Below are 9863 nucleotides of genomic sequence, written 5' to 3'. Positions count from 1 at the left end.
ATGTCTGATGGATCTTGGCTGAAAGCAGAGAATATCAGAAAGATGTTTACCTGTGCTTTATTGACTATGCAAAGGCTTTCGATTGTGTGGATCATGACAAACTATAGACAACATTGTGAAGTATGAGTATTCCAGAACACTTAATAGTGCTCATGAGGAATCTGTACCTGGACCAAGAGGTAGTTGTTCCAACAGAACGAGGGAACACTGAATAGTTTAAAATTAAGAAAGGTGTGCAACAAGGTTGCATTCTTTCATCATACTTATTCAACCTGTATGCTGAGCAACTTATCTGAGAAGCTGGGTTCTATGAAGAAAAATGTGGTTTTAGGATTGGAGGAAGACTCATTAACAACCTGCGATATGCAGATGAAACAACCTTGCTTACTGAAAGTAAAGAGGATTTAAAACATTTACTAATGAAGATCAAAGAGCACAGCCTTCAGTATGGATTACATCTCAATACAAAGAAAACAAAATTCCTCACCACTGGACCAATAAACAACATTTTTATCAATGGAGAAAGATTGACGTCGTCGGACTTCATTCTTCTTAGATCAACTATCAACACTCATGGAAGCAGCAGTCAAGAAATCAAACGACATATTGCATTAGGCAAATCTGCTGCACAAGACCTTTTTAAAGTTTTGAAGAGCAAAGATGTCAGCTTGAGGACTAAGGTGCGCCACACTCAAGCCATGGTATTTTCAAAAGCCTCATATGCATGCAAAAGCTGGAGACTGAATAAGGAAGACCATAGAAGAATTGATGCTTTTGAGTTATGGTATTGGAGGAGAATATTGAAAGTGCCACGGACTGCCAAAAGAACAAATAGATCCATTTTGGAAGTGCAGCCAGAGTGCTCCTTGGAGGCCAAGATGGCCAAACTTTGTCTGTCATACTTCGGACATATTGTCATGAGGGGCCCATCGCTGGAGAATGATATCATGTTTGGTAAAGTGGAGGGTCAGAGAAAAAGAGGAAGAACCCCAACGAGATGGATTGGCCAAGTGGCAGCATCGATGGACTCAAGTTTGGCAACAGTAATGAGGTTGGCCCAGCATCTGGCAGTATTTCATTCTGCTGTGCATAAGGTTGCTAGGGGTCGGTACCAACTCGATGGCACCTAACAACAACAACGTAGTATAAGAACTTGACTGCTAATCACAAGGTTGGCAGTTCAAACCCACCAGCCACTCTCAGAAACTCTATACAGGGTTGCTATGAGTCAGAACTGACTTAATTGCACACAACAAAAAAATCTCTTAATTTGGAGTCCTGGTGTGATGTTATAGGATAAGCACTGGACTGCTAATCGCAAGGTGCATGGTTCAAACCCATCAGTTGCTTCTTAGAAACGCTTTACAGGGTTGCTATGAGTAGGATCTGACTTGACAGCACTTAACAACAACAACTTTTCATTAACATGGGTAACTGCATGTTCTTCAGAAGTAAATAACCAAACAACAAAATAATAGTTTATTACTGTCATTACACTAGATAGAGATTACTAATAAATATTTGCACTATGTCAGATACAGAATTTGTTACTGATTTAATAGAGAGCTTTAGTTTACATTGTAAATGTACTTACTGGTCCTTATTACTGCTGTTGTTAACATTGAAAAGTGCAATGGCTCCAGGCAGGTACTGCTCCCTGGGAAATGAAGAAGTACAGTGAAATCATAATGTCATCATCTAGCCTACGTCTATGGTAAATAACAGTCTTCAAGAACAAATTATTTTCTGTTTGTACACATTACTAAAGATTACCAAGAAAATTGTGGAAAATACGAGTATGGAGCCTCCATGAAGCAGGAATTGCCAAACATCAGTGAAATGAACCAATCATAAAAAAGCAAACCCATTACCATCAAGTTCAATTGGCTCATGGCAACCCTATGTACTACAGAATAAAAATGTTCCATATGGTTTTCTTAGCTGTGATCTTAACAGAAACAGACTGCCAGACCTTTTTATTGTGGCATCACTGGCAAAAAAAAAACCTTGTCATGAACCAATATGGTTAGTAAATGCCTGTTTATGAATGCTCATACAAAAATCCGCATCCTCTTTGAACTTGAGTAAACTACTTTGGGTACTGCTAACTCCCAGCCAGATGTCTTAGACTTATGTTTCCAGGGAACATGGAGAAAAGAGAAAAGACAAAAAGAGGAGGAAAACTAGAAATGACCAGTAGGAAAAGGGCTGAGAGAAAAAAAGAGGGAGGCTCAGAGAAAGACTTCTACAACAATGTTTATTGTACCATATTCACAATAGCCAAAATGTGGAAACAACCTAAACGTCTATCAACAGGTGAACAAATAAACAATATATACATATATACAATGGACTATGACTCAGCAAGTGGAAGAAACAAAGTCTTGATCCAGGCTGCAATGTGAATGGACCTTGAAGACATTATGCAAAAGGACAAATATTGTATGGCCTCACTTATATAAAAAGAGGTGAAAAGGTAAATGCATAGAAACAAAAGTTCATTAGTGGTTACCAGTGATGGGAGGGAGAAGAGCAGGTTAATGGTAATGGAAGAATTACATTGATTAAGAGTAGGGTGGCACAGGCAGCTATTGAAATTACTGTCAATAAGTTGCAAACTTACAAAAAGTTGAACTGGCAAAAGTTGTATGATAGATATATTTGAAACAACAATTGAGAAAGAAAAAAGAATAACTACTTAGGCCTCTTATATACAACCAAAACCTCATGGGATTTAATTACTTGGTTTGGAGACTTAGAGCAATGGTTTTGTATGACATTCCAGTTAATTGGCCTAATAGTGTTCTACCTCTTAGTTCATTCTGTTGTGCTAGGGATATTCAACAGGCCATCCAATGCATAATAGATAATAAATAATTACTATTTGTTCACCTAGAGCAACAAAAAATAAGAGTCAGGAATAAGAAGAGGATATGGAGTGTGTGGCTAATTGCCTCAATGAACACCCTCCTCCTTTGCCATGAGACTCGAAGAACTGCCTGGCTACCAGTAATGAACATTTTGATTAAAGATTTCATAGGATCCTCATCAAAAGGGAGGAAATTCAGAACAGAATTTCAAATTATCATGGATTCCAGACTTTCTGGAACCATGGAGCCTGGATGACCCACTGAAACTATGGGCCTGAGATAAATCTTTAAAACTTAGACCAAAAATATCTTCTAAAATTTTCTTAAAACTGAACTACAGTTTAGATTCACTAGTAAAAAATCTCTGCCTTGAGCATTATCCTATTTAAAGAAGGATCAAAGTTACAACAGCAGCTCCAAAGATTAGGGAGCAGTGAGTTTATATTAATGGGGGAGAAACAATTCAGAAAAAGAGGGTAAGAATGGCTGCACAGCAAAAAATACAATCAATGTCATTAAATTGTTCAAGTAGAAATGACTGAATTGGTGTATGTTTTGCTGTGCATATTCTCAACAACAGTACTTTTTTTTAACAAAAGAAAAGGCAGGGGAAAAAACAAATAGGTTAATATCTTTCATAGATTATGTTCCACCAAAACACTGTACCCCTTTCCCACCATCAGAAGATCCATTATTTGAAGTGTGCATGTCTACTTTATTTCCGAGTAAGGAATCTTAGCTTTTCTCCTCTACTCACTGCAGCGTTCCGCTTCCCTGAAAGTCAGATAAAAAGGTAAAGAACATTTCAGAAAATGAAGGACAATTCCTCTTACATAGTTTCTTCAGGGCCCTGGAAGAAGGATCAGAAAGAAGCAGTAAATCAGAAAGGAATGGGACAAAAATTTCTTATGGACAGATATGACTCTTTGGGAAATTGATCAGCAAGAGTGTTTATGACTTGAAAAATATTGGGCAGTAGCAATTTCTCCAGAAAGGAAGAGAGTAGGCAGAAGAAGTAGCAAGTTCCTACACAGATCCTGCATAATCACTGGATACCAAGGACATTTGCCAAGTCTACTCTGAGAAACTAACATGTTCATCACATTTTAGAAATTGAAAAAGTCAGGATTTTTTTTAACCCGTTGAAAGGCAGTGATATTTAAGATCTGTGATAGTGTGGAGTCTTGGTGTGATGCTGGGGTTAATGCACTGGACTGCAAGGTTGGTTTGAACCACAAGGTCGGTGATTCAAGCTTAGCTGCTCCTTGGAAACCCTATACAGGGTCTCTATGAGTCAGAACTGACTCGACGGCACTTAACAACAACAATAACAACAATAACTCAGGAAGGAGTAAAAGACCTGCATCTAAATAACAGCTTAAAAACAGATGCTGACTATGGATCATGCTGCTCACCTCTGAGATGGTTCTCTCCTTCTGTGTGAATTCTTTCTAAAGGAACCTCTTGTCTGGAAGTTTTCACATTCCGATTCTTCCAATATAGAGGCATTGTCATCATCATCAGACAGAGAGCTACAGTCCAATAGGAGGCAAAGATGAGTTAGGTCAGTGTTACAAATCACAATAGACGTCATGGTATGGCATCCTAGGGTAAGCACTAGACCTCAAGGTCAGTTTGAATTGCAACTGCGGTAGCAGTTCAAACTCATCAGCCGCTCCTTGAAAACCCTATACAGAGCCGCTGTGAGTCAGAACTGACCCAATGGTACTTTTCAACAACAGAATGTGTGGAAGAATAACATTTCTCATTAAGCTGCCCATGGCCTCATTTCTTTCCTTTCCCTCTCCTATTACAAACACAATTTTGAGAGTCAAGTGAGAACTATACTGAATATAAATAATTCTTTCACGAGAATATGCACAATTTAGTAAAATGCATTTCCTTAAGAAATGATTTTCAAGATCTCCCACATTCCTTATGTTTATTGTATTGCTGATGTTAATATTTATTAAATAGAAAGTGTGGTCTCTGTATTTTTAAGATGTATTATGCAATTATATGAGCTAACTTGTAATAACATTCCCTGCCACTAAAAAATGATGGAACTCCAAAACACTTATTTATGGCAATGTTATCCTTTCTATTTGAAGTCTATCATGAGGAAAGATCCGGGTAGTGATTGAGGAAATAATTGTCACAGGTGCAGTGATAGTTTAGATTTTATGTCAGCTTGGCAGGACCTCAATTCTCAGCGGTTTAGCAGTTAAGGCACAGTAGGAAAAGCACTGGACTACTATCTGCAAAGCCAGTGGTTCAAATCCTCCTTGGAAACTCATTACAGGGTTGCTAAGAGTAAGAACCAACTACACAGCACTTAATAACAACAACAACAATCCCCCATGAGATGTAATATAATATAATCACTTCCTCCATGATGTGCTCTCATGTGATCTAGTCCGATCAGTTGTAATTATGCTATATGTTGCAAATCCTCACTTCTACAGTGTTAATATAACTATTCACCTGTTAGTTTTTCATACTGTGGAGGCTGTGTGTTATTGTTTCTAGAAGCTCTATCACTGGTAATTGAATATCAAAAGATTTACCCATGGTGGAGAGATTTCAACAGGGCTTCCAGACTAAGATTGTCTAGGAAAAAGGAGAAGCAGACCACTTCTAAATGTTCAGTCATGGAAAACTTTATAAATAGCAGCAGAACATTGTCTAATATAGTGCCAAAGATTAGCTCCTCAGGTTGGAAGGCACTCAAAATATGACCAGGCAAGAGTTGCCTCCTCAAAGTTGAATTGACCTTAATGGCATGGATATGACAAACTGAAGAGGAATGGCATCACATTCATCCTCAAAAAAAGAACATTTCAAAATATATCTTGAAGTACAATGCTGTCAATGTTAGGACAAAATCCATACACCTATGAGGAAGGCCAGTTAATACCACTATTATTCAAATTTGCACAACAACCACTAAAGCAGATAAAGATGAAACTGAACAATTCTACCAACTTCTTCAGAGTTCTGGTGTGGTGTTGTTGGTTAATGAGATGGACTGCAAGGTCCATTTGAACCACGAGGCCAGCAGTTCAAGCATACCAGCTGCTCCTTGAAAACCTTATACAGGGTGGCTATGGGTCGGAACCAACTCAATAGCACTTAACAACAACAAAAACAATCAACTTCTTCAGTTTGGAATTGATCAAGATGAATTTATAATTACTGATGATTAGAATGAGAAAGTCGGGGGGGGGGGAAGCAAGGATCAGTAGTTGGAAAACATGGACTTTGTGATAGAAACAATGCTGGAGATCACATGATAGAACGTTGCAAGACCAACAACTTATTCATTGCCAATACCTTTTTTCAACAACATAAAACATATGGATTTCACCAGATGGAATACACAGGTATCAAATTGAGTAAGTCTGTGGGAAGTGAGGATGGAGAAGTTCAGTACCATTAGTCAAAAGAAGGCCAGGAAAAGGAGGGGAGTGATTGACTGACTTTGCAGTCTAGGAGCAGAGGTCCCTGGGACCATTAAGGGAGAAGAGCAGAGAGCGGGACCCTCCCCAGAGAAGCAGTGATGCCAGAGATGGAGGCAGAGAAAATGACGTGGGGAGATGGAGCAGCTGGGGATTTTAAACCCAGAGAGGGAGAGGGGCTGTGTGCTGATGACCGGGGGTCAGGCTTCAACCAACCCTTTGGTTGGTTGATGATGCATGGAGGGGATTGTAACCATGGCAATGAAATGATATACGATAGGATGAATGTAAAGCTAATGTTCTCCCATGTAAACTATCACATAATTCACAATAAAACATTAAAAAAAGAAAAGAAGGCTAGGGCTTGACTGTGAAACAGACCATCTATTGCTCATATGCAAGTTCAAGTGAAGCTGAAGAAAATTAAATCAACTCCATGGGAGCCAAAATAGGAAATTGAGTATATCCAACCTAAATTTAGAGACCATCTGTGGAATGGATTTGCTGCATTAGACACTAAGACCAGAAGAGTAATGGCATGACACCAAGAACATCATACATGAAGAAAGAAAAAAAAATGTTTTTTAAAGACCAAAATGAATGTCAGAAAAGAATCTGAAACTTGTTCCCAAACCCTGCGAAGCTAAAGTGATTGGAAGAACTGGTGAAGTAATAGAGCTGAACAGAAAATCTCAAAGGGCAGCTTGAAAAGACAGTCAAATATTATAACAAAATGTGCAAAAACCCAGAGTTAGAAAACCAAAAGGCACAAGACCTTTTTAAAGTGTTGAAAAGCAAAGATGTCAGCTAGAGGACTAAGGTGTGCCTGACCCAAGCCATGGTATTTTCAATAACCGCATATGCATCTGAAAGCTGGACAGTAAATCAGGAAGACCGTAGAAGAATTGATTCATTTGAGTTATGGTGTTAGAAGAGAATATTAAAGGTACCACAGACTAACAGAAGAACAAACAAATCTGTGTTGGAAGAAGTACAACCAGAAAGCTCCTTAGAAGCCAAGATGGCTAGACTTCATCTCTCATACTTTGAACATTTTATCAGGAGGTTCCAGTCTCTGGAGAAGGACATCATGCATGGTAAAGTGGAGGGACATTAAAAATGAGGGAGACCCCCAATGATATGGATTAGCACAGTGGCAGCAATAATGGTCTCAAGAGTAGCAACAACTGTGAGGGTGGAGCAGGACCAGTGTTTCATTCTGTTGTGCACAGGGTCACTAGGGGTTGGAACTGACTCGACAGTACCTAACAACAGCTTCTAGCATCACAGCAACATGTCAGTCACCACAATACAACAAACTGACAAACAATAGTAATAGACATGTTGTTAGTATGGACCAATCCCTGGAGAAAGACATCATGCTTGGTAAAGTGGAGGGTCAGAAAAAAAGAGGAAGACCCTTAACAAAATGAAATGACACAGTGGCAGTAACAAAGGGCTCAACCGCATCAGCAGCGGTGAGGATGGCACATGAATGGGCAGTGTTTCGTTCTATTGTGGATTTGCTACGAGTCAGAACTTTTTACATGACACCAAACAACAATATTAATGAGGCCTGAGGCAATCAGTGTTAGGTTGTATCTTGCATCAATTTCTTTGACATATAAAGGAGAGACAAGTAAAAGCAAAGAAAGAAGGAAGTACTACCATCAAGAAAGAAGAGTTGGGAGTGGAGTAAATCCTTTGGACCTTGAGTCTCTATACTGTGAAGCTCCTACATCCAGAGAAAGATTGATGGCAAGACACATGGAGATCTCCAAGGAATCCTGGGCCTATAGATGCTGGAAGGAGACAAGGACTTTTCTCCAGAGACAGAGGTCTGAGTTCAGACTTCTAGCCTTCTAAACTGTGAGAGATTAAATTTCTGTTTGTTAAAGCCATCTATTTATTGTATTTCTTTTACAGCAGCAATAGCTAACTAAGATACTTAACAGATGCCTCTAAAAATGAACACAGTAATATCTATGTTCATGTGTTATAGGAGTTTTGCTATTTGAAAGTATATGGTCACTCAAATAAATTACAAAGTTCAAGGTTACAAATTACAAAGTTAAACTGAGATTAAGCCCAGTTCAAAGAAAGAACTGTGGATAGTATTAAAATGTATGGATTCACCTGCATGATCCATTTTCCATTCTTCTTATTTCCATTTCAATATCTGGTACAATCACATTGGGGATATTCATAAAGGAGCATTGTGTATTGATTATATTTGTCTTCATACTATTGCGATATCTGGGAAAAAATAAGTTTTATTAGTGGAAACATTATTTTTTATATATTTACATAAATAACCAAAAGTTTCAATGTACCACTCTTCTAAGACTGAAATAGTAGAATCTTGTACAACCAAAAATCATATATTCTTATCTTCAAAAAAAGTGTATATATATAAATATATATATTATATACAGGGTGGCTGTACATTCTGGAATTATACACAAACATTTGAATATCCAACGAGTAATTCTTCTAGAGTATGCTTATTAGCCACCACATGTCTGTCAGTTGTTGTACTGTGGTTGCTGGTGCATTTGTTATCATGCCCCCAGTATTTTAAATACCAGCAGGGTCAACCATGGTACAGATTTCATATGCACTTCCAGAAGAAGACAGACAAGGAAGAATGAGAGGCGAATTACTTCCAAATATTTAGTCACTGAAAATCTCATGAATAGCAATGGGACACTGTCAGCACCAGATTATGGAATACTGAAACATGATGAAGAGAACCAGAATATTGTCAGAAAATGTACCAGAAGATGAGCCCCTCAAATTGGAAGATACTCAGAATGTAACTGGGGAAGAGCTGCCTCTTCAAAGTAGAGTTGACTATAACTGTGCGAATAGAGTAAAGCCCTCAGGACCTTCATTTGCTGATGGGGCACAACTCAAAATGAATAGAAACAGCTGTAAAAATCCACTAATAACCAGAATATGGAATATAAGAATATGAGTCTAGGAAAATTATCAAAAATGGAATGTACAAACATCGATATCTTAGGCATTAGTGAACTGAGATGGACTGGTATTGGCCATTTTGAATCTGACAATCACATGGTTTAATATGCTGGGAATGACAAATTGAAGAACAATGGTGTCACATTCATCATCAAAAAGAACATGTCAAGAGTAGTCATGAGATACAACACTGTCTGTGATAGGATAATATACATCCACCTACAAGGAAGACCAGTTAATACCACATTATTCAAATTTATTCATCAACCACTAAAGTCAGTGATAATGAAACTGAAGAATGCTACCAGCTTCTTCAGTCTGAAATTGATCAAACATGCAATCAAGATTTATTGATCATTACTGGTGATTGGAATACAAAGGTTGGAAACAAAGTGGAAGGATGAGTAGTTGGAAAATATGGCCTTGGTGATAGAAATGATGATGGAGATCACATGATAGAATTCTGCAAGACAAATGATTTATTCATTTCAAATATCTTATTTTTTTTTTTTTTTAAGTTTTTTTATTGTGGATTGAGTAAAAGTTTACAGGG

The 9863-nt window shown here is 38.0% G+C and overlaps 1 protein-coding gene across 1 annotated transcript in view; it reads right to left on the bottom strand.

Annotated features, from left to right (window-relative positions):
* The window catches only part of CNGA1 (cyclic nucleotide gated channel alpha 1), a 31682-nt gene extending 23101 nt beyond the window's left edge, over positions 1-8581 (bottom strand). Inside the window, exons 1-3 of the mRNA XM_006872674.1 lie at positions 8465-8581; positions 4286-4402; positions 1595-1657 (exon numbers count right to left, since the gene is read on the bottom strand). Of these exons, the coding sequence (XP_006872736.1) occupies positions 1595-1657; positions 4286-4402; positions 8465-8571 (287 nt within the window). The 5' untranslated portion in view covers positions 8572-8581. The remainder of the gene's footprint in view (positions 1-1594; positions 1658-4285; positions 4403-8464) is intronic.
* Positions 8582-9863: the final 1282 nt, after the last annotated feature.

The sequence above is a fragment of the Chrysochloris asiatica genome, unplaced genomic scaffold, assembly GCF_000296735.1.
Source record: "Chrysochloris asiatica unplaced genomic scaffold, ChrAsi1.0 scaffold00209, whole genome shotgun sequence".
NCBI classification, from domain to species: domain Eukaryota; kingdom Metazoa; phylum Chordata; class Mammalia; order Afrosoricida; family Chrysochloridae; genus Chrysochloris; species Chrysochloris asiatica.
Note: the sequence above shows the minus strand (reverse complement) of the source record. Positions and strands in the feature narration are given on the sequence as shown.